This window comes from Notothenia rossii, assembly GCF_949606895.1.
Source record: "Notothenia rossii genome assembly, chromosome: 10".
Classification (NCBI taxonomy): domain Eukaryota; kingdom Metazoa; phylum Chordata; class Actinopteri; order Perciformes; family Nototheniidae; genus Notothenia; species Notothenia rossii.
The window spans coordinates 13,746,411-13,772,855 of record NC_136908.1 but is presented as its reverse complement, the minus strand read 5'-3'; the positions used below and the strand labels follow the sequence as shown (position 1 = coordinate 13,772,855).

General features: G+C 42.3%; 1 protein-coding gene across 1 annotated transcript; it reads right to left on the bottom strand.

Moving 5' to 3' along the window:
* Nucleotides 1-1,110: 1,110 nt before the first annotated feature.
* On the bottom strand, nucleotides 1,111-25,878 carry tinagl1 (tubulointerstitial nephritis antigen-like 1). Its single transcript, XM_079655895.1, has 12 exons — nucleotides 25,722-25,878; nucleotides 20,356-20,666; nucleotides 18,212-18,278; nucleotides 12,539-12,631; nucleotides 12,304-12,418; nucleotides 10,295-10,421; nucleotides 9,897-10,047; nucleotides 9,588-9,774; nucleotides 8,068-8,113; nucleotides 6,984-7,107; nucleotides 4,017-4,062; nucleotides 1,111-3,816 (listed from the first exon to the last, which is right to left on the bottom strand). The coding sequence occupies exons 2-12, from the start codon at nucleotides 20,657-20,659 to the stop codon at nucleotides 3,649-3,651; spliced, it is 1,428 nt and encodes a 475-aa protein (XP_079512021.1). The 5' UTR covers nucleotides 20,660-20,666; nucleotides 25,722-25,878; the 3' UTR covers nucleotides 1,111-3,648.
* Between the last annotated feature and the right edge of the window lie 567 nt (nucleotides 25,879-26,445).

Below are 26,445 nucleotides of genomic sequence, written 5' to 3'. Positions count from 1 at the left end.
TTTTCACTTACAGCCTTTTGATATATGTGACAATTGACTAAATGTGGTTAATTTTACAGACCTGCAATTAGTCTCCGAGGCAGATGTTGCCCCAGCTGTTTATGGTGTATACAGAGACTCAAACATGCTAACAAATGCTAAGAACAGCAAAACAAACTCAAAGGTGGATTGTGTAGTTGAAGAAATAGGGTGGTAACACAATTAGCTAAAAGGCAAACATAAATCATTTCTTATTGAATAAAACACAAGCACACAGGAAAGAGACACCGCAGTGGGCATGTCTGTGTGTTCGAGCAGTGTTATTGTTAATTTGGCAAAGTCATTCATACCAAGCAAAGCTGACAACATAAATTAATGGAAGCCATATCTAGATTGATGTACACATTTACGATCCACAGAATAAAAAGTTGTATAGTCTAAAACCAACTTTCACAATCAATATCCATTTTCAAAGATCATCATAAATCACTGACCATTGTTTATTTTTGCTATAAACAACTGAGGAAAAACAAACAAATGTTTATCTTTATATCATTTTATTTATCTTTCTGTTTTCTTTTTGGTTCTGCCACATCATTTGATTGAAAAACATAATACTTTTTAAATCTTCAAAGTTTGTATAAAAGAAAAAGGGACTCTTTCCACTTTCCCCAAATCTCACCATTTCACATGAATATGTGAACATGAAGGCTCTATGATTCTAGATCGTTGGCTTCTAGTTGTTAAAATATGATATGATTCAAAGCATATATTCCCCACATTATTTAAAATGGTTTCATCTGTAATATTTATGAAGGATTATGCTAACTCTTTGGCCTGGTCTCCGACTGACTGACGGTCAGAGTAATTGCCCTCAGTGACGGAAGAGTATGCTGACACAGCAGGATCTTATAAAAACTGTCCTCATCCCACCCGGCCTCGTCCCATGGAGCTTTCCCCCGATCCCCCCACACCCAGTCCCTCCCATTGTGACTCCCTGATCCCTAATGTTCCTGAAAATCACTCCTTCTTAACCATTTAACCGATTGTGAGCTTTATACTGCGTTTCCCCCCGATCATATCCCCCTGTTTAAATACTTCAATGAGACAATAGGCGTGACACCATGAGACTACGTTTGGGAAAGACTTTATTGTGCCGAACAGGTGAACACTAATGTGGTATTGCATTTAGTGCACACAATACAAGAGACAGGAAGATAATAAAACATTGCACAGGCAAACGAGGAATAAAAGTATATAATTTACACATCTGGTCATAAATAAAGTCTACACATCACTGAATATGGAGTGGTTCATTTTACATAAAATACACAACTTCTGAGTGGATGTCTGCTGCAGCTCCCGGTTTGTTTGTTTTGGAGGAGAGGTTGTGATGTTGGAGAAAACTGCTGCTGAATGTTAGTTAAGTCGCTATGGAATATATATTTGGGTTTTGCAGATCACCTTTTGTAATAAAGATAAAGTATTGGTCCCATCTGAAATTCAAATAATCTAAATGAATGTGGCACGTATTGTTCATGAACATTTACTTGAGAGTATACTTAAATATCAGAGGTTGTTTTCTTTTAACCCCTCTTCTACATAATCAAGTGTCATATATAGCATTTAGTTCCAAGGTAACATGAACCGTAAAGGCCGTTAATCCAACATACTATAAGCAAAATAAATGGACACTGACAAAATCATGTCTCGGATTCGAATACATCCTTGTTGTCATTTATTATAAATCTGTGGTCTATTGCGTGTTAACAAGCTGCTTGCCATCTTCCCGTGTCTTCACTTACTTACGAATGAAAACAAAGATCCAGGACGCTGCATGAGAAACTTGCATAGCTGCTTATCTCTCCCCCACATTGCACATTGCCTGTCCATCCAGGCAGTTCTCTTTGCTTTTATGCCTATCTGCTCATCACGCCTGAAGGAGAGGGATAAAGGGACCTTTAAGATCACAAGACGTGATGGTAAAGAAATGAAAAAGGCTTTTGAAGTTCCAGCTGAAGTGCACCGGGATGTTATCTAAGGTAATGGGTAATAATACACCATGATTTATTTTTCCCAAGTGAGGCTTTGCTCCAAAAAGATATGAAAAAGATCATAAAGGGCTGAGGCACACATTTGATAAGTTTGAACATGTTATGACATTAAGCCAAACAGCTCATTTGCAAACGTAATGTCTTATTAAGGTGTTTCTGCCCTTATTAAAAAAGGGGTTTTATTACATTTAAAACTACAGATTCTGCAGCGACTTTTAGCAGTGGCCCTCAGCAGCAGCAGCAGTATCCCCCCCCCCATCCTCCCCCTCCTCATTATGCAGTAGCAGAAAAGCAACAGAGTGAGTGATGAGTGTGTTCTATGAAAGTCACTACATACAGTACATCGGAAAACACGTAGTAAAATAAAACTTCACAATATAACAGCTACAAAAAAATAACTTGTTTGCTCAATTTGTAACAGTGTACACAGAATGGAGCAATTTAAGACTACTATACACAAACTTTCTTTCTTTGCAGTGGTCAAAACAACTCAGTTTTTAAGGCAATAAAATCTTTCTACCCACTTTACGCATCAATTTCATACTTTTAATGAGATTTGGGAGTCAAGAATGGCAGCATGGCTTTTTTTCTTTTTTACATTTCATTGTTAATTGTGACTCTTTGAACTACAAAATATTTATTTCACCTGCAGCAAAATTATACACATTTTACTTTGTGCATGAACACTGTATAAATATATGTAGAAGAAGGGTGAAGATTAAGCCTGATTCACTGGTGGTGTTGGGACTCATGTTAATGGCAGGTCATAGTCTGTGGCTCTGTATCTTCAGAAAATACAAAATCTGAGTTTTTGTAATATTATACTCCACATCAAATCTTCTGTTTTCAGTTTTAGATTTTACGTTTTTACTGGAATGTGTGAGAAAGTCTAACGCTTGCGTCTACAAACTCCATACAAGCGTCCTCTCTAAAAGCGGGGGAATCAGCCACGCTGTGCGTCTGTATAGCTGACAGCTTAATGTCAGTAAGGTCAACTATATTACATTATCATGTTACACACTTTGCTGGGTGTGTCTCTCTGAAGTCTGATAATCTGGCTCTCAGATTTCTTCTTTTCCAAACCGTCCCTCTGAAAATTGAGTCTGACTAGATCCTAGATTAAGAAAAGACTAAAGGGTTATGTTGACAAAGAAGAACAAAGAGGAATAAGATTAAGCTTCTTCTCCTGTCATCGCCAAACTTTGACATAAGCATGGTTTGATGTTACACTAAGGATTCTGGGAAGTGGGTCTTTGGATCATTGGTACCTGAGGTTGTAAGGTTATTTTTAAGAGCTTTAGCTTAGTTGAGTTTATCTTTGTTACTTTTTGTGCCAAAAACCTTGAGTTACAGGGAGAGGGGAGGGTTATTCTCTTTATAGGGTAAATATGGAGTAGACAAGGGGGTGTATTGACCCCCAGAGTGATGTAAGGTATAAAAAGAGAGGGTTTCAGGGGCTCTGGGGTTAATTTTGTGTCTGTCCCAGCCATTTTGACAGGTACGGGATGTGCTGAAGTTCTGAGACTCTTTGTCTGGTTCTCGTCTGGGGTAAAACACATCTATATGTTGGATTCAAAACAAAGTTCTCTGTGGGGTTTTAGCTTCTGCTGTGTCTCTAAATGTGTCGGCGACGATGTTGGTGATGATGTTTGTGCATGTCCTCCATCGTGATCCTTCCCCACACACCGATCACAAACGTTTCAATCTCACACTCATTGTCCCCACGGGCGATACGGAAGAAGCCGTTCTCTCCCCAGTTCTTTCCCCAGGAGTTGGCAGCAATCTGAAGAGGAAATTGTATGCAACTTAGTACAGATGATACAGATTCTGATTTGAGAATGCATGTACAGTATCTGGTTATAATCATGAACATAAGGCAAAAAGCAGAAACACCTTCATTAAATGTATTTCTTTAATCATTAAAAAAAGCACAATGTTTGAGCAAAGGGTTTTCGGTTTGTTTTACACACTGAAATTACTTACCCAGTATTTTTTTGATAACCCATCATAGTTTCTCTCCTCTCCCCACCTGGTTCAGGAAGCAGAGAAGAAGGTTACTCAACATGCATTGGAGTCAAACAACAGGAAAACAAAAATAGTCAAATGTCAAAACAGCGGAATCAGAGTTGGGAAGCTATTTTTGAATTATGGAAGAAAACGTGTCAAAGTAAACACTTCAAAGGAATGTGTCTCCCTAGAAGAACAGGCTTGACATTATTGATAAAGAAAGGCAGGAAGAGACATAAGTAGTGTTCAAGTGGGGGAAAAAGTCTTTCATCTTGTTAACAACATCCTGAAAACAGAGTATATATATCTGGACACCGCCTAGTTGCACTCCCACATCATTCCAATCCAATGAACATGGAATTCCCCTTTTCCTTCCTTTCTGTATGAAACGGGAAGGAGAGGGAAGCTCATGAGGAAGTGCACACCTTTATCCCAGCACAGAGAGCAGAAAACGACGAAGGACAAAAAACACACAAATATACATGTGCATATCTTAACTTAGAGGCCTATCTTTACCCTCCATCCTCTCCAGCAGCTTTGTTCTCAGGCACCTTGACCAATGCCCATAAATTCCCATCACGCCCTGCACTTTGGTCTTAGCCTTGCCACTGCCAACTTTTACTGTAGACGCCCGCCGCTTCTGCTCGTCATGATCAAAACAGTCTCTCAAAGCCAATTCCCATCCTGTTTTTGCACTCTAGGCCTTTCGTTTCCCAAGAGACTCCCAGTGCCCAATCGCTTGTTATTTTTTAGAAGGGAGAGGAATGCTGGGAAATAAGAGTGGCTCTGATCAGACTCTGCCAAACTCAGAAGCCTGCCATCACAACACTGGCAGATAGTGCCAACCCTCTATCAGCGACCATCTTTATTAGCACATGTCAGAAGTCACACAGAGCAGGAGCAGACACAATAAAAGACAGCTGGGTAAACAACAGAAGCCCAATACAATCAGAAAACCGTCGGGAGAAAGGATGGGATCGGTGTGTGTGAGAAAGGGAGCATTCACACCTGTATATGTGTGTGTGATCCCACATGCATGCCTGCCTTGCTGCATATTTGTTGGCATGGACCGAGGCAGACAGAGTCGGACCACTGCTGATCTCTTATCTGGCCTCCAATCGGCTCACTTGCTAACTCCGGGACAATGATGGGCATACCGCTGTGCCCACATGCCCCGCCCTTCACCAACGCCCCTCGACCCACCCCTGACCCCTTCTCCGAGGATTGATCCCCCGCTCTCTGTCCGATGCAGTGAGGATCAGCGGCCCAGACAATGCCCTTTCCACCACAGTGGACCTCAATGCTTTTTCCACAAACTTTCCCAGGCCCTGGGCTTAAAAGAACGCATCGCTATGGGATTTGGCCTATGAAAACACACTGATGCCTGTGGCTGGCAGGTTGGAGCCCAAACCACCATGACCCCTCACTCTCCGTTTCGCTCCATCCATCCCTAAACCCATGTCGCTGGTACATCCACATCCAGTGGCCCAGTCAGTGGTGAGGACCGCGTCAGTATGGAACCAACGAGCAGAAGTCATTCAGGAAAACTGTGAATACCCTGCATACCTCCAGAGTTTATGACAAACAGGCTGATAGATGTAATTACTGTCCACAGAGCGAAGTCTTACATACATGTGCATCTTTCAAGAAGACACTTAAAAACAAGTTAAGTACAGGTTGGAGGCTGATGGTTTTATCATACACATGCCTATACAGGCCATATGCAGCATGAAATGAAATGTCATCAAATATACACGCACATCAAAAGGGACATCAAAAGCTGCTTGTAAACGGGTCTTCACCAAAGGCCAATCAGATCAAAGTAGAGAGACTGCTTTTATCATAGCGCTGTGAAGTCATTCCTGGAGAAAATGATGTTGATGGAAAAGCTCAGATGCTGAGGTTCTACAGTAAAGTCAAATGCTTCCAAACATTCAATACATTCTTCCGCAACCATTACGAGGTAAATGCTAATTTTCCTAATTTGGAAAGTGAGAATAGTGAGCGAGCGGCAACCTATCATTGTCAAGACAGACACACTTTAACACCAGCTGGACGCGCAGAGAAAAGCCCTGTCAAATATTTAACATGTTTGAACGATGTGTCTGACTTTTTACAGGTCAAACACCTCCCACTGCCCTCCGAAAAACACACCTAAACAGCAGCAAACCACTACCTGTCCGTGTGCAGATAAATGATAATAAGAGTGTTTTGGCTTGGGCGAGGAGAGGAGAGAAGGAGGAGGAAGAGTGAGTGTGATGGCCAGCTGAGGAGTGATGAGGGAGACACCAAAGAGACGGGGCAGGAAAGCGAGGGGGAATAACAAGAGGCGGATGGGTGGGGGTAGGTAATCCAGGTGTGTCAGCCGTCTGCCCGTCTGCATATTTGTGGTTGCCGTAGTTTCTAGATAGAGGAGAAAGGGGGGAGGTGGAGGCGCTCGTCTGGGCCAGACAGAGGAGTGGAGCCAAGGTGTGTCTCCAAGAGCAACAGACGGGGAGGGAAGCTTATTGTCACGTAAATTCTCGGCAGTGTGCAACACGTGCAGGTGAAGATAAGATTTGGGCAGATTAAAACCCGATTCATCCTTAATAAACACTTTTTCTGATGAAACCGCATCTGTGGAACATGTAGCAACAAGGAAACAAGCAGACTTGGATCGAGAGGAAGGAAAGCTGATGTTTTTCTCCGCACCCCATTCACTACTTGTGTAACATTGCCCATGGTTTTCCTTTCAATAACTCCCACTGAATAAAACCTTTTATCATCAAAAGGCACAAAATATAAGCACAACCTCAAAGAAGTTTATATTGAGTCTTATCGTGTTTGTGCACGGAGCAAAATGTCCACTTACGGTTATGCCATGACTAATAGACTGTTGGTTCACAGAACAGTGGCAACAACACTTAAAACTGTTTGAACTGTTACTGTATGCTGGCAACTTACCCGGTGATTCTGATCGAGTGTGTGCCGTGTTTGCGGTATTGTGGAGGTTTGGTGAAGCTGACGTCAGTGTGTTTGTAGATCCCACTCTTATAGACAAAGAAATCCTCGTGGACCTCCATAATAGCTGCAAGAACAAACAACTATGGTGAATTAACAGAAGGATATAACACTCACAAGCACACACATAATATTTGTTTTCAGCTGATGAAAATCTCTTGTGACGGAGTGATACATATATTATTCAAACAGCAAATAATCTAAAAGTAAGGATTTAATTTAAACAAACAAATTCCAATGTCACCCCTGAATATGTGTGTGTGTGTGTGTGTGTGTGTGTGTGTGTGTGTGTGTGTGTGTGTGTGTGTGTGTGTGTGTGTGTGTGTGTGTGTGTGTGTGTGTGTGTGTGTGTGTGTGGAGTCGTGAGTAATTTTCTTTTCTTATTCCAGCTCACTGGAAAAACATTCTCGGGATGCTAAAGAAATTCACTTTATCGAGGGTTACCTGCCCCAAATCCAGTGTTCTCTGTCTGAAAACAGTGTGTAGACCTCCTCACTCACACACTGTGCGCACACACTGTGCGCGCACACACACACACACACTGTGCGCGCACACACACACACACACTGTGCGCGCACACACACTGTGCGCGCACACACACTGTGCGCGCGCACACACACACACACACACACACACACACACACACACACACACACACACACACACACACACACACACACACACACACACACACACACACACACACACACACACACACACACACACACACACACACACACACTCTGAGGCGGGCTAGTAAATGAAGGTAATTTTAACCACACTGACATGAAGGCCTCTCATCTCTGACCAGGTGAATGGGGGTCAAAGTGGAAACCTGGGACAAAACCATCAGGATGACAAGGTCAACCCTGACATCACCCAAGTCAGATACCGAACACGAGGCTTCATGGTGCACGTGTTTTTATTTGTGAGTCTCTTGAGAGTGTTGTGTTGTTTTTAACTTTAACATGTAACACACAGAGGAGCACATGTTCATGCTAAAACATTGGTTTCAAGTGTGCCTTACCTTGCACGGGGCCATTATCCATAATCTCCTTCATGATCTCCTTTTCCTAAGAGAGACGATAGAAGAAAATGTTGTAGGCAGAGAGAGAGAGAGAGAGAGAGAGAGAGAGAGAGAGAGAGAGAGAGAGAGAGAGAGAGAGAGAGAGAGCGAGAGAGAGCGAGAGAGAGAGAGAGCAGATCATTACATGTCAGTGAAATGGAGAGGAGGAAAACAAACCCCCTGGATGTTAAAAGTCAGATAACGAGATTGAGTCCAGCAGGGCCCCAGGCCTTAATGCCTGGCTTATTGACTTCACAGGCCATCGTGAGACAAAAACAACAGGCACTAAAGGTTTGGAGAGGCATTAGCCGTCATTTAACGGAGATGGATGCTGGCCGATAAAACCACAGGCCGGCTGCAGCTCAGTGGTCAACTTTGAATTTCAAACAAGATGCACGAAGCTGCATGCGGAGACGGCTTCTGGAAACAGTTTAGGATGTCAGATGATACTTTGTGCTAAAGACGGAGGGCAGAGGTGCTTTCTCCATGAAGGGGACTACTAGAAGATCTGATTTAGAATAGTCTTTCCTGAAGTGAGGGTCGCGATCCCAAGATGGGTCGTGACCCGTTCTTATTGGGTTACTAGTTGGCAGAATATAATGCATAACAGTGCTTTCAAATGTGATTTCTTCCTCATTACACTTGTCTGTTCATCCAATTAGATAATGTGTGCAGGGCTGTTTGTATTCATGCTTTATTTTTGTAAGTGTAAGTGCTATGAAGATACCAAATGTTGTCTTTTGGGGTCTCAAACTGAAAAAGGTATGATCCCTATCATCTAGCTTTTGAAATGCTAGATAAACATCCATTTCTCAAAACACTTTGTACACTTTTCCTTTAACATTAACCATTTAGAGCTCATAGTTATGTAGGTATTTAAGTCTCAAGCTTTAGGAGATATCATTTAAATGTATATGCAGCTTGTTTCTCCGTTTCTTTTTTGCTTCTTCGACCTCAATATGCCCTCTGGTCTGCAGAAAGAACCAAGTAACCTGATACAAGGAGGTTAACACAGAAATCTAATTCCAGCAATACAGATAATGATTATTAATAAGGATATCTAAAGTGCATTCTGTAAATAGTTTTTATCCACTCACCGGCCAGTAAATCCAGTATACTTTAAGCTGATGTAACTACATTTAGAATTGAATAAATGTTGTATTATATTTCATACAAACGAAACTCCTTGCCCTTCACTGATTCACTGAAGAGTGCTGTTGAGCATTTGATCATGTTCATTCCCATGTTCATTCTCAACGCAGTCAGGAATGCATGAGGAAATGTGCAGAAACACATACAGTAATAAACACATGTGAAAGATTACAGTCCAGTGTAGCAAGAGGACATCCCAAAGCTGCATGTTCACTGGAGATATTAAAAATATGTTGTGTTTCTCTGTATGTTTAACACGAGCGTGTGAGGGGAGTCAGTGTGACTGTATGCATCACATATGTACTGTTTAGTGTTTGTGCACTGCTCACATTGGATGAGAGCCTGTAGGGCGGTGTGGACTGGTAGATGTCGTTGTGGTAGTTGTGTGTGTTGGGGCAGCGCTGGGTGGCCTGCCTCTTCCCCCGGCCCACTGAGCGACTCTGCATCATGCAGCGGCCCACCTCCACGGGGGCTTCCAGTGGGGATTGATACGGATAACAGTCCTCAGTCACCACTCTGTGAGAGAAGAGGAGGGATGGAAAGATTGAGCCAAATCTCTAGAACTGTCTCATCAGAAATCCCCCAACAGATTGTATGATGCTTTTCGTTTTTGTTTCCTATTTATATAAAACCTTTACCCTCTACGCCGGAGGTACCACCAGGCTCCGTCGATGCGTCCCCCCGCACAGCCTCCCTGGTTGCGCGTGTCACAGGAAATGAGATTTTGTGGTGACAGCTGAGGAGTCATGTGACCCATGGACTGGATAGAGATTCTGTCTGATGCCACAGCTAGTGAAGAGGATGGACAATATTAAAACATGTCATGCAAAAAACTGACAAACTATTTAAAAACTGAAACGGATGATTCTAAGAATAATGGTTGTATCCTCCTGTAAGTATGTTTATGGTATGTAAAATGACAGTGCTTGGAACAAGACCTTAGTATTCAGGGATTTCTTTTTTAACCAATGTCCCATTTTTTGTCTTTCCTGCATCTTATAAACATTGCATTTTTCCTTCATTTAAGCTATTCTACCTGCAGTGGAGAAAGCCCAGGATGCAGCACAGTTTCCCTGGTCCAGCGGTTCGTGAATCTTTCCGGGCCACTTCTCTGTTGAGTTGAAGTAGCTTGGAAGACGCTCGGCCTCAGGATCCATGTTCATCTGACAGGAAGAAAAACAGAGTCAAGTAAATACAGCTTAATTACGGTTGCACTCTGACAGAACTGATTGATTGAGGAAACATTACTATTTAGAGTAAACCATTATTCATGAGTGTCAGCCTATTATGTAAAACAGGATTTAGAGTAAAACACAAGAAACAGCTGTTTAAAACTCAGATCAGAGCAGCAGCAGCAGTGGGACTGTGTTGCTATTATTGGCCCACCATAAAACAACTGCAATTGAAATACTTGTGGACTCTTTGTATAACAAATTTGGATTACAGACAGATTACGTAAACCTGCTAATCAACCCTCCAGTAGAAGGGATGTATTCACAAGCGATTAGGACCATTTGGCCCAGTGTCAATCTCTGACGCTGTAGATGAAACAGGAACCTCTGATCCCCGTCCTCTCCATGAAATCATGAGGCCGCATAGTTTCATCCAATGAGTCATTTGTACCAGCTGAACTCTTGGCATCAATCTCTATTTAAAATACCAATACCACTGTGAGATAAATCCTAATTAGGATGATAAGTCAGTGATGGAGTGCAAGTATCTTCCTGATAACGCATATTTACTCGAAGGTGCATCCCAGATGCCAAACATACTCGATCTATTAGTCTCCACTCGTGGTTGGATCCTGTCTTAATCTCAGAGTTATGGGTGATAACAGACACACACACTACTGTATAACTGTGCCGCCCTCTCTCTGCCTGGCTGCGCAGCATTCCTCTGATTACTAGGGAGGTATTCAAAGCACAAATGGGCACCTGATACATAACTAAGGAATGTGCTTCTGAACGGAGATTTGTAGTTGTGGAAGGTTAAAGTCCAAAATAACAGACACCTGACCGAAAGGCATGATGAAAGAGAGGAAAAGACTGCAAAACTATGTCTTAATTCCTTCATGCATTCACTATTTGTTACACCTGAGCCTACAGACAGACATGAGAGGAGAAAGCCACAGAGAGATTTATGAATGGGCTCTGATCTGGTTCCTTGCACAGGTAGGGACACGATGGCTGCGGAAGGAGGGGGGGGGGGGGGGGGGGACGTGATGTTTTTATGGTGGAAGTGTTGGGGAATGTTGGGAGAACTAGCCGGGGGAGTGAGGACGGATGGATGAAGGGGGTGGATGGAGGTGTAGACTAAAGAGAAGATTGGCTTTATTCTCAAGGCAGCCACCATCTCCTCCATCTTCTTCTCTGTGTGATGTTTTGGTTCCGTCTTATGTAATCTGTCTGGCTGAAAAGTAAACAAAGACTGAGAGGAATAGAGAGGCCTGAGATTCCAGCCAGAGACGCCATCACTTACCAACAAAGCACCGTAATTAGGCGAGAAACGTTTTGATCAGTGGCCCCTTGGTGTAAAATGTTGTAAAAGTGCATACCACAAAATCATAATATCATCATATCACCAACAGGAAGTACGCAGGTGAAAACTGGGAAAACTGTAACAATTCCCTAATTCTCTGCATTCTCACACGTCGCAACAACTTCCTGCTCTCCTCCTTTTGACCAACACTGAAAATATGCAACAACACATATCTAATATTTGATATAGTGGCAGATATTGTATAAGAGGAATTTAAAGGGGAACCCCCTGTTACAGAGGTTACACCCAGTAGCAACAAGTAACTTGATCATCTTCCGTGGAAAAAAGTTCACTCATGCCACCTTTTAAGAGCCAGGTCAGAGGTCAAAAGTCATCTCCAAAACACTGAGGATGGAAAGGTTTCCATGACTTGCTGAAGGGCACTTGAGCAGAGAATATGCATATCAAAACTTAGTTTTATTCCTGTGCCTTCACGACGTTGACCACCCACATGTTTCTATTTCTGTATTTATTTTCTTGGTATCAAGGAAGAAGACTGTCCTGTACCTGGATTTCGTTCATGTTCATAATAGTCCTGGAGGGTCTCTGCGTGCCCAGGCGGAACCGGATACCCTCGTCCAGAGTCATGCCGTAGAGCTGACTGTAGTTACCTGCCTTCCAGCTGAAAGTACAAAATATAATGAGGATGTGTTTGTAATAAATATAATAAGGTTAGGGTTAGAACACCAACCCTAATATGAGTATGTGTGTGTTTATGTGAGGCTGCGTTTGTTTTATTTACCCATAGTTCCCTCTGTTAACAGAATAGATGATGTCCTGGTCCATCAGACAGGCGTTCTGGTCACACTCCCAGCGTCCCGTGGTCCCACATGTACTACAGAGGAGAGACAGAAGGGCAAAGACATGAGTCCACTAAAAGGCATTAACCGCTGTAATTGCATTATAATAGTTGTATTTATTTATTTATGCTAAATCCAGTGAAGTCACAGCTAAAATAGAAAGTCTTTTCGGGACATACACAAATATGCAGGGGCTCAAAGGAATTCCTAAATAAGACAATTATTGGGAAAAGGACGTCAGTCACATTAAATGGAAATAGAAGGAATGAGGGAGTGAGAAAACAGAGGGAGAGGGCAAAGGAAACATTCAGCCTTTTAAGGCAGCGGGACACAAAATCCAAAGAAAGGAAAGAAGGAGCCAGGAAGAAGATGACAGAGGGGATAAGAGAACAGGATGTTAACGATGACGAGGAATCTTTCTTTAGGGATGCTCCAAAATAACTTGCACTATGTACTTTTTGATGAGTCACTGTGTGTGTGTTTAAGTGTCTGTGTGCGCTTTGGAAAAGTATCAAATTCCTTTACCAATACAAAAACCCATTTACAGACTTCTAAAAGTGAAAGTCCTGTTTGACCCTTTCAGAAGGACATACAATTGGGATATTGTAATACATCTATAAGAATGCATCATAAGCTTGTATGTTTCAAACTAAAATATGAACAGGTGAAATAATTGAAGCGTAGTAAACAGTTTGACATTTCTCTCTCAAATGCAGAGGAGCATAAATGGAAACACTTCAGTTAAGTACATGTACTTCAAAATTGTGCTTGACAAAATTTATCCAGACACACAGCTTGCTGCCACAGATGAGTCACGATGCCTTCAGTTCACCTTCCGCTCATACTTCAAAGTTAATGATTGGCCGTTGCTAAACCATTCAAACAGTCTGATTCATTGTTTAAAACCGTAATCATGGATTTTCCATTCTGACAGGACATTCAACCTGTATATTTCATCCTTTACTAAATCAAAACAATAAAATTGTCCTGTCCTTTTAAAACTTTACATTCTCCTCTAAAGTATGTTACTTTATGTCATAAACTAAATCTGGAGACCTTCTGTAATGATGTTCCTTTCTTTTTTACAAGAGTAGTGTGACAACTTTCTGCCTGTACAGCAAATATGAAAACCACCAACAGCTCGTTAGCTTATCTTATTATAAAAACTTGAAACTGGGGGAAAGGAAAGCACCTTTAAAGATAACAAATAAATTAATCTCTTTGTTAGCTATAAGTAACCATAACTTGTGTGTTTAATAATCAGGATTTAGTTTGAGTCTTGATGCTAAGCTGACTGGCTGATGGCTGCCTATACATATTCATTTGAGAGCACTGCAGTATCAATCCTCTCATCTGACTCTGAACAAGGAAGCAAATAAGCATACTTCCCAAAATGTCAGATTATTATAAAATGAATCTCACAACGCCCTTTATCAGTATTTCTACTCTCTGTATCTCAACGTTGGCCGTTTAATATAAAGAAACGTTATTAAATGTCGGGACTGATTGGTTAATCTGCAGATTTTAAAGATGTTTTTTGGTAGTCTGACTGTAAATATTTTTGTTCTCAGGACCCTCTCTGTACCTGCTTAAGTTTCTAAGTCACCATAAATAACAGCTGCAAGGTCAGCCGCCGTTCGGGGGATATCATAATAAATGAGTTTGGTAGCGAGAGAGAAAGAATGAGGGGTGTTTCCCAAACAGGCGTGTATAGACTTCCAACCATAAAGTCTACTGTACATTAGACAGCATGTTTACAGAGAGGGGAACCTGCCTGGGAGGATCATCACACACACACACACACACACACACACACACACACACACACACACACACACACACACACACACACACACACACACACACACACACACACACACACACACACACACACACACACACACACACACACACACACACACACACACACACACACACACACACACACACACACACACACACACACACACACACACACACACACACACCAAATTCCCCTTCAGTCACACTGCAACCCGCAGGGTGTGTATCATCTCTCAAACTGGACTCCTCCCTGCTGGGTCTCTGAGAACCGATCAACAAAACAATTGTCAGCACTCACACACACTTTTGCACAGTTTAGAGCGAGCACTTTTGATGGTTTTGATTAGAGGAGAGAGACAGTGACATTTAACCTCTCTCTCCCTTCATCAGGAATACACACTGTACATGCAGCTCAGCGCCAGTGGGTAAAATACAACAATACATTCACACAGTAATAGCACAGGATACACACACTGGGACAGCCAGGCATAATGACAGACTCATGGACACAGGGGGACAGAGTGCGCCTGAGAAAAGAAATATGATGTCTCGGAGGACAGTGGGAGGCCATTTTTCACATTCTCTGTCTTTTAGAGAAAGAGACCACCAATCACTCCTGAGATCATGCATGTACACAGATTGGAGTTTGTTTTTGTTTGTTTGAGGCTCAGAAACCAAAGAATAAACGTATCGAGAACGCAACAAACTTACATTTACAGTCCTGCAGTTAAAATAAAATGCAAACTACTCCATTCAGGACCCTTCACACACCCTTTACACAGTCCTCCAGCTACTCCCATCGGGGAACAGCCCAAGACCAACTCTGAGGACTAACCAAAACTCCTAAGTTCCAACTGCAATATCCAATATCCACGAGGCCAAATATAATGGTATTACTTATAAAGCACACCTACTCTTATTTATTTAATAAATGATGTTGTGTTTTAATACATTTCTATGAAATCATTTCATGTGTGTTTATTTTATGATGATGTTTGTGAGCATCCAAGACACTTTTTTTTAACAATATTTCATAGACAATAAGGTTTCCTGAATCGGTACATTGCCTCGCCAAATCCTGTCAGATCAGGGGAATCAGAGCCATGTTTGTGTGCATTTAAAAATGATGTGTCTACCTCATCTGAGGAACTACGCAACCCCTTAAAAACAAGCTGGCATTGGCAGTTGTCCAAACCAAAGTGCACTCAGACTGTAGAGCTGCTGCCAAATCAGGAGATAGTTGCTCGTCCTGGGTTGTGTGTGAGCAGGAGGCGCCGCGTTTCAGATCACTTGGGACAGATAAAGAGTCTTCAGGATGAAAAAGTCTCAGCTTGGGATCCCATTAACACAGTGCCATGCATCACAGTGCATCTTCATTGCTTTAATACTTCATGCTCAGTCAGCTTGTCTCTCTGTGCTTTCTTGCACTGAATCTGCCAAGGAAGTACTTAAAACGAAAAGTTATAACATATTGTGCTACTGATTGTCAAAGAGCAGATTTGTATGGACTATATCTTTGATATGTGGCTTTCTAGTTTGCTTAAGCCAGTGGTTTGTCAAGACATGTAGGATATTAGATAACAACATGTGGGAGTTTGAACTCTGCTAATGAGAGACTTTGGAAGGGAAAGAGGGAGAGCGGCCTTTTGACTCCGAGAGGAAGCCCTGGCTGTCCTCCTCCCCGCAGCTCTGATCGAGCCGGGAGGACGCACATTTGGGAAATTAATAAATAGAGAGTGGGAGCAGGAAAAGGGAGTGTGTGTGTCCCTCTGCACCACAGCGGTGGTGCCATTTTTCAAGCATCCATGTGTGTTGCCTTTACAAACACATGTGAGAGCGTTTGTGTAAGACTCTTTTGTTAATGGTGAAAGGGGGAGTTAGCACATAAACGCTTTTTCCAGTCACCTGGGAAACTCAAGGTTATTTTTAGACCAACCTCCCCAAGTCTTTCCTCAAGTAGAAAAGCTTGTCACACCATTCATCAATTAACTGCCTTTTTCACATATCGACTCAACCATCAGACCCTTCAGGTTGAATCTAATTGAGCCGTCATGATAAAAGTCATATTTCAGGCCTTTTAGATTGACGCAGCGCAGCTTCTACAGTCAAACAGCTGCGAGGTTTTAAGCAGAGGACGTGCAGATCAGCGGGGTCAGCCTGGTTCGGGACTTGTCGTGACACACAGCCACAGGGTGTTCTTGTTATGTTAGGATAAATATAATAAGGATGTATACAACATTTGTGTACATGTGGACGCACGTACACAGGGTTTCTGAGGAACATCAAATAACACAGACGTGAGAAACCACAGTGGAGGACAGGTGAGGAATTTAACTTCCCTTCCTCCTGTCTTCACTAACTTGACCTCATCTGTCTCCTTCCTTTAGTCTCTCAAGATCTGCTTTCCCTCTCCTTGACTGCCGCCGATACCTCTCAGAAAAATAACAACAGACTCATGTTGCCCTCAGCGTGCAGAAGGCCAAGGAGATAAAAAAAGACACTGAGAGCTAATCTCAACTACTGTTTTTAGAAACTCTTATCATGTGAGGGTCATAACATTCAAAGCTGGACTGGAAACAATATGCAACCTTGTCAAGGAGATCTAAACAAAGGATGAAAACAAGAATACATGGCTTTGTTTTATTATCCAGCACAGATACACAGATGTGTATCTTTATTTTCCAGTTTCCTGTTTTTTTATTATGTATTCTCAGTTATACATACGGTTACAGACACAGACTGCTGAGCTGGTATTCATTTTTTAAGATCATAACAATGAGTGCTTTAGGATAATAATAACAAAGAGGCTTTACCAACATTAGCCATTTAATAAATAATCTAGTAAATTTGAAAACAAGACTAACTCCTCCCCCGAGGCCATACCCTATGTTTGCAATGTCAACTTAAGTGAAAAATAATTTGTGAATCCACATAAATGTTTGCATCGGCTTTCCTTGGCTGATGAAAAACAACTAATTAACAACTAAACCAACAAACCGGAAATAGAACCTACTCAACTGATGTAATACATATTGTTCTTGGTAGCACCTAAAACCCACCTAAAGTCACGTGTTTCCTTAACTTTAAGTGTGAATTTCTTTATTGTCTATCTCATAACTCTCATACTGCACTAGGTCATATCAAAACAGTCATTGTAACTTGTCAAGGCAGGAAAAGCACTAGCTGTAACAAATAACAAAAATGATGGCTATGTCCTTGTCAAGTGTCCGTACAGTAACAGTCTGACAGAGTAGAGCGCACAATACTAGCACCAGCTATGGTTAATGTAAACCAACCATCAGTAATGTATAATTTACACCTGTGCTTTTTCCTGCTGTCAAAACAACTCATAAAGAATGATCCCGTTGTAAACAAGGAGGGACAGTAGAGGAAACGGAGGTAGAAAGGGACAACGTGTGTGTGATATGAAGATCCTGTCATAAATATAGATAGAAAAGCTGAATGTTACGCCCACCAGTGGCTTTATTATTAGAAACACATGCTGTGTGCAAACCCACCCAATTTTTTACCCCAGATCCCAGAGGTTTTAGGAATATCAAGTACTCAACGTCAGTAAGAAATGTGGAGAAATGTGATGCCCAAGAGATCTACATTTGTTGTTATAGCACATCCATAAAAACATGGCATATTGGGCTTGAATATATCTTTCAGTTTAAGCATTTCATGGTTCATATGAAGTCTTATGACAAGTAGTGCAGAGAATATAGATGAAGTGAACATAGAGGAAGTTTCCAAGCTAAGAAATGGGGCATTAAATAGGTTAAAAGAGTGAGAAAAAGGAGTTTACATACCATAAATTGCAGTTCTCTCTGTATGTTTGCCCTGAAAAGAATGTGTTTCCATTTCTTTCGCAGGTGCCTGAGAGGAGACAAAGAGTCACAGTTTAATATTTATGATAATACACAACTGGGAGACAGAGGTGCAGGCACACCTAATATAATACAATATGATGCCTTCACTTGCAAGCACAATAAAAAGTGTTATCATAACTCCCTGTGTGTTCCTATGTGAGCGTACACACAGAATATTTGCAGTCTAAGCAGCTCTGAGCTCCAGTAATCTAGTGTAGGAATGTGGCATTAGCTTTTCTGCTGCCTTCCCAGGCTTCCTGGGCCCTCTTCACGCTTTAAACTGATTATTCTCCACCTCACCACCTCCAGTGGGAAAATCTCGTCTGGTACATTAATAATTAAACACCAACAAATGTTTTGTACATTTGTCAGCTATAATTCTGCAGTGACACAATATAAGCAGTGCTTTTGATTTATTTTGACCCATTACACTTAAACATTGCTTACTTGTGAAAACTATATTGACTTGTTGACAAACTCACAGGGAGGTTTTTCCTAAAGCATTTACAGTGGAAGATGCTGTCAGTGTGAGTTTTATGTGGAATTTAAGGCATGAGCTGGCTGAAGATTTACAATGTGTGCAGGTTTCCTTTCCTCTTGTGTGAGGCCCAGAGCTGATTGTGTGATTTATGAGTGAGGCCCTCTGTTACCCATCATCCCCCTCACAGCTGTCTCAGCACTGAGTTACTGCAGAGCGGTGTGACAAGTTACTCATTGGCATTGAAGGGTTTTATATCAGGGGGATTCTGTTGGACTAAAGTATGTGGTTTCATGTAATAAGTTAGCGTGACTCTTTTTTATGATGTGATGGGGACATTGTTTTATGTAAGCAAATATTATACTTAGAAACTAACTTTTACAACATAATGAGAAAAATCTAGCTACATTTCTTTTGAAGTACCATAGCTTTCCTCCAGACTGTGTGTGCGCGTGTGTGTGCACGCACGTGTGTGTGTGTGTGTGTGTGTGTGTGTGTGTGTGTGTGTGTGTGTGTGTGTGTGTGTGTGTGTGTGTGTGTGTGTGTGTGTGTGTGTGTGTGTGTGTGTGTGTGTGTGTGTGTGTGTGTGTGTGTGTGTGTGTGTGTGTGTGTGTGTGTTAAAAAAGCATTAATTTTTGTGTCCCAGATCATGATCCTGCTACTTTGTCGTCCGGGGAACACATACCTGCGGCGAACCCTCTGCCTCCGGTCCTCCGCTCACTGTCCCTCCTTCCCGCCACATAGCCCACATTCTTTCTCCTGACCTCCATTCATCCCTCCATCCACCCCCTCCTCCCCTCTGTCTGGCTTAATAAGAAGCCCACTGTTCCCTGCTCTGTTCTCAGGTAGGCCTCTGCTGTCGCTGGCACATTTTACACCTCTGCACTGAGAGGAGGCTATAGGGAATGTAGGGAATCCAACAGTAGTAAGAAAAGAGAATACTAAATTAGCTAAAATCTTAACCTTTTTACTAAGGGACTGTTAAAAAAAATGACCAGAAGAGGACATAGGAGCAGGAAGTGGAGAGGAGATTGTTATTTTAATCTTTGCTGAAAGAACGATAATCTTAGTTTTTTTTTTGAGAGCAGGGAAATGTTGTTTTAGGAATGTATCTGTTTACTTACATTTTATTTCAGCATCAAGTTGTATTATGTATTTATTTGAAAAAACAAGTTATACAGGCCTAACAAATATGGCCTGTCCAATCATGTTTGTACATTTCTTAATTTAAAGTTACAATCGAACAAATGGTGATAAGCAGATATTGAAGTTTATAATCGATACAGTGTCGCCCAGAGACACACTGTCTGTAAAACTGCAAATACAAGAGCTTTCATCAGCGGGTCATGGGCTCAATCACCATTGTGTTACCTATTCTTTAAAAGATAAAGACTTAAATCGAAATTATTACTTGAACCATGTTTCTTTCTTGTGATTTGAAAAAAGCAGGTATGTAATTTCATTTTTAGGTTTCATGCTGCTGAGTCTGTCAGTGGGTTTCTGTGTTGCTCTCTCTGAGCCTAACTATCAACGACAGGCCCACACACATCTGCAAACAACTCACTGATACAAACATTTGCACGCTGGCTTGTGCACCCTTACTCACCTATGAAAGGCGGCTCAATGCCCAGACAATGTCCCCAGAAGTCGGGGCAGCAGTCGGAGATGGTGCGGTTGCAGAACAGGTCGCAGTAGCAGATGGTGTCCAGGTAGGGAACGGTGCAGATGTCGTCTCTGCCGGGGCAGCAGCCCCCCCTCCTCTCGCAGTAGGAGCCATGAGGGTCCCTGATGCCCCCAACATGCAGCGGGTTGGCCAGATCCCTCTTGGTTCTTCTGGACAGGATTCTTTCTGCAGAGCTCTCTGCCACCACCAGGAGCAGCGCCGCCACCGAAAACAGGAAGAGCTTCATGATGAATCTGGGAGAAAGAGCAGACAGGAAATAGGATATAAAGATGTTTTGATAAAGGTAAAAGGTAAAAGAAAAATGTGCGTGAACGTTGGCCCGCTTTTCCTAACAAGAGACACTCCAAATGCTTCACAGGAAGAGAGGTGGAGGGTTCACACTGTGAGCAGCATAATTGGAGTATGACTGCTGCCAACACACTGTGAACCTCCCGCTTCGTAATTCACATGCACACTGATGCACATGAACTCGGTTTGAACACAAACACACACAGAAGATACATTTAAGCAGAGCTGGCAGCAAACCCACATGATTCCAGGAGTTCATCTGCTTATTTATTCTCATGTTCCCTCCAAGCTTCCAAGACAAACAGCAGCTAAATATGAAAATACACTCAGCAAGAAAGTGCTGGAAAACAGGCATGTGATGAGGTATTTAAACTAATTGAATGATATACAATAGGATTACTTCAGGTCTGCAGGTGAAAGGTTCTTTAGCAACCTTCTTGGACTGTCAGACCTTCATGTGGTTCCCTCATTTTCTTTATTTCCTCTCCTAGTGCTGGGATAAAGTCCGACTTGAACTGTCAGTACTTCAAGTGCAGCACTGTTACATGTTAATCCAGCTGCACTATAATCCTGTAATTATTATTATTTGTATTTTATCTAAGAGGGACTTGTCAGTGCAATTACAATGAGGGAGGGGGTTGTTGCTGTATGATATTAGCATGCTATCTTAGTACCGGAAATAAAGTAATGTCCTGTTGTCAAAGCTAATCTGTCACACTCAAGGAAATTGTCTGAGTGAACAGACACAGCCCACATCCAGTTGAGGGACAATAAAGTTTATCCAAATGTCATGCTGGCACAGCAACAAGGCAGGCAGAGGGAAACCATAAACATACAGTACATGTCTGTTTATTAATTCACAAAAGCTAATAGACTCACACTTGTGCCCTAGCTGGTGACTCAGACAATCTAAACATTGAGTGATTTAAGAAATGGAAAGTGTGAATTAAGTGCTTTCACTATTTGTGTCACCTGATCGTGATTTTTTATTTGAATTTGATGCAAATAGGTACATTTCCCTTCGGCCACCGTGTCAGTAATACAGGTATTCCACTGAATTTAACTGCCAAACTATTTAATTTCAAGTGTTGGTACACATACAGTGGGGCAAAAAGGTATTTAGTCAGCCACCAATTGTGCAAGTTCTCCCACTTAAAAAGACGAGAGAGGCCTGTAATTTTCATCCTAGGTATACCTCAACTATGAGACACAAAATGAGAAGAAAAACAAATCCAGAAAATCACATTGTCTGATTTTTAAAGAATTTATTTGCAAATGATGGTGGAAAATAAGTATTTGGTCAATAACAAAAGTTCATCTCAATACTTTGTTATATGCCCTTTGTTGGCAATGACAGAGGTCAAACGTTTTCTGTAAGTCTTCACAACGTTTTCACACACTGTTGCTGGTATTTTGGCCCATTCCTCCATGCAGATCTCCTCTAGAGCAGTGATGTTTTGGGGCTGTCGCTGGGCAACACAGACTTTCAACTCCCTCCAAAGATTTTCTATGGGGTTGAGATCTGGAGACTGGCTAGGCCACTCCAGGACCTTGAAATGCTTCTTACGAAGCCACTCCTTCGTTGTCCGGGCGGTGTGTTTGGGATCATTGTCATGCTGAAAGACCCAGCCACGTTTCATCTTCAATGCCCTTGCTGATGGAAGGAGGTTGTCACTCAAAATCTCACGATACATGGCCCCATTCATTCTTTCCTTTACACGGATCAGTCGTCCTGGTCCCTTTGCAGAAAAACAGCCCCAAAGCATGATGTTTCCACCCCCATGTTTCACAGTAGGTATGGTGTTCTTTGGATGCAACTCAGCATTCTTTCTCCTCCAAACACATCTAGTAGAGTTTTTAACAACAAGTTATATTTTGGTTTCATCTGACCATATGACATTCTCCCAATCCTCTTCTGGATCATCTAAATGCTCTCTAGCAAACTTCAGACGGGCCTGGACATGTACTGGCTTAAGCAGGGGGACACGTCTGGCACTGCAGGATTTGAGTCCCTGGCGGCGTAGTGTGTTACTGATGGTAGCCTTGGTTACTTTGGTCCCAGCTCTCTGCAGGTCATTGACTAGGTCCCCCTGTGTGGTTCTGGGATTTTTGCTCACCGTTCTTGTGATCATTTTGACCCCACGGGGTGAGATCTTGCGTGGAGCCCCAGATCGAGGGAGATTATCAGTGGTCTTGTATGTCTTCCATTTTCTAATAATTGCTCCCACAGTTGATTTCTTCACACCAAGCTGCTTACCTATTGCAGATTCAGTCTTCCCAGCCTGGTGCAGGTCTACAATTTTGTTTCTGGTGTCCTTTGACAGCTCTTTGGTCTTGGCCATATTGGAGTTTGGAGTGTGACTGTTTGAGGTTGTGGACAGGTGTCTTTTATACTGATAACGAGTTCAAACAGGTGCCATTAATACAGTTACAGGACAGAGGAGGCTCTTAAATAAGAAGTTACAGGTCTGTGAGGGCCAGAAATCTTGTTTGTTTGTAGGTGACCAAATACTTATTTTACCGAGGAATTTACCAATTAATTCATTAAAAATCCTACAATGTGATTTCCTGGATTCTTTCCCCCCATTCTGTCTCTCATAGTTGAAGTGTACCTATGATGAAAATTACAGGACTCTCATCTTTTTAAGTGGGAGAACTTGCACAATTGGTGGCTGACTAAATACTTTTTTGCCCCACTGTACGTGCAACACCTTCAATGACCGGGTGTGTGTGTACGTGTGTGTACGTGTGTGTACACGAGTAATCCACAACTCTCACTCTCAGGCCAGATAAAGGTCAAATAATCATCCATGTGTATGATTGTTTGTGTGGATGTGTGTGTGTGTGTGTGTGTGTGTGTGTGTGTGTATTGGTCTCAGGTTACTGAGTGTGTGAGTCGTGAGGTGCAGGACAAAGACGAAGGGTTGGCCTGCTGCTTACATAAATAGCATCATTAATTACACAATCGGATCTCACAGCACAATGGACACCCTCCACATATAGCAGAGCTCTGGAAAATATATTTGCTGTCCTGTTTTCTGCATGATTGGACCTTTAGTCACACACACCTCGCTCACACACTCACAAATGGGAATATGGCAGCATGGGATGGGCAGGTCCCCTCCTTTACACACGTGTTTTGTTGTGGCGGACTCTGAGCAGCAGTGCAATAAAACACCCACCAGTCTGCTGAACGAGCTGCTGCTGAGGCCTTTAGGTCAAACTGTCAAAAAAACACAAGTGCTCCTAATGATGGCTGCTAACCATACCTTAATCAACAACTTCTAATAACAGAGCAACCCAGTTCCTAATGTAGAGCAACTAAAATGTGCCTTAATTAATTTATAAGCAAATATAATTGTACAGTTCTCAGCTGAAGACACATTTGAGTTGAGTTGATAATCTCAGCTCCTTTCAGTCTAATGAAACCTACAGAACCTGCCATATGGTCCATCAGTGCTGCAGACAGCTGTAGCCGAGCTACTGATCCCACACTGCAGCCACGGGACAGATGAACCCTCAACAAGGGTGACACACACACACACACACACACACACACACACACACACACACACACACACACACACACACACACACACACACACACACACACACACACACACACACACACACACACACACACACACACACACACACACACACACACACACACACACACACACACACACACACACACACACACACACACACACACACACACACACACACACACACACACACACACACACACACACACACACACACACACACACAAATTAGAACTGCCCTTTCACAGTCTCAGGACCATGTTCACAACCTAAACCTTGCAGGAACTTGAGCAACACAGAGCGGAAACTATGACAATATTCAGATACATTTATTAAAAAGGATCAGTTAACCCAACATTTCCCGAAAAAATTATCTCCCTCACCTCTTGTGGTATCTTGCAATGTTTTTATTTTCCCCGTTTCTTATCAATTCAAAGAAGCTGACAGGGTTGTGCTAAATGTTCTACACCATCTCTTCCCAGTGTCCAGATAGGTCTTGAATATGCCTAATTGCACAAAATAATATAAGAACCAACCTTTGAAAATGTTTGGGGGGGGGGGGGCGGGGGGGATTGTCTTTATGGCAGCTTTTAACAAGTTTGAATAATTTGAATGTACTTTTCAATGCTGTGAGCTCAATTCAAAATGTGTCCTCCTCCCCATTTATTTGGGGTGGAGGCAGAAATATTAGGAGACACATTTAAGTGAACAACTAAAAACCTGTATGGCTGTGAGAGGTCAGTGAGAAACACTTTTTTTTTTTATTCTAGTGAAGAAAACCTTTAATGATCCCTGCTTACACTTTGTAACTTTGTATCCCACTGTTTCACTTTCCTTCACACGGCTGAACTTTGAAACACAAAGTGCCCCACCCAACAGATAAGTCTATCTGCAGGGATATCTGCATTAAAAGCCCTTTCAGCTCCAGTGTCACACAGTCCTTGGCCATTATCTTTGCAGCTCTATTTTTAAAACAGCCACCAGGTCAAGGAGAACAGAGAGCATTTATAACAGCGTGCAGGTGTCTAAAGAAGCCGGCACCACAACAGGTGAGTGTGAGGATAACTGCAATCTGTGTTATCAGTTTTATTGTGAATTACACAACAGGATCCGCCACACACAGTGGACTCAATAACCTCTTGGGAAGAAAAACCTTGCAAGTCTCCCGCTCATATTCTAAACCTATTAATAACTTCAATATTGTGTCCTACATCCTACACCCAGAAGGTAAACATATCGCCACAATAAAGACTAAATTGTGTGCCTTTCTTTAAATAAAGCAGGCAGGGATTAGCTCTAATCTCAGAAAAATGTAAATCAAAAGAGCTTAAGTTTCCATAAATCAAAAGCTATTTAAAGTAACATGAGATCAGCATAAACTAAGCACTGTGACGATGAGCCTGCACCTGTCTGAAGTCTGTGGAATGGGAAGAAAGATAAAAGTGTTGTTACCTTTAGTGGAGGGAGAAATCCTGGTTTTGTAATCCGATAAAATAAAAAAGTGTTGCTCAGGAAGTCATCCACTGGAAGAGAGGTAAAAAGTCAGTCTCTCTTGTGCCCGTTTCTCACTCTCTCTGGATCTGCTCTGTCAGACCCCGTCTTCTCTATATACAGGCAGTAATAGAGGCTAACCACTCCCCCCCGACCCCCCTTCACTCAGGCCTGTCCCCTGCTTCAGTGCCTCCTCCTCAAAGCGGTTCTCTCTCTCCCTCTCTTTCTCTCTCACACTTCTTTCCCTTTGCTATCTCTCCATGCCTTTCCCTCCTTATCACACTGGAACCTGTAATCTGAAAGTAAAAAGGTTCACACTCATCTTTCTCCACTCTTCTTTCCACTGTCACTTTCACCAACAGCAGCGGTTTCCCCTTCACTATGAGTGGCTTTACCCAGCAGGGTCAAATCTACAAGTAGTCCCTCTGTGGTAGACTCAGTGTGGGCGCTGCTGACCTCCTGTTCCCCATCTAGTGGTCATGGGTTGCATATTTTCACCTAAGGCTGCCAAGAAATTGTGGCATGGGCTCTGGAAAGGCCTCCCAGCTTCTAGGAACGTACAAACCAGCCTCAGGAGGTGAGGTTTTGGCAGGTGTTTTAGGACCTCTGAAAGGTCCTAAAACACCTTTCAGAGGTCCTCTGAAAGTACGAAATGTTGCAGATGTTTTCTTTCTGCCTGATCCAT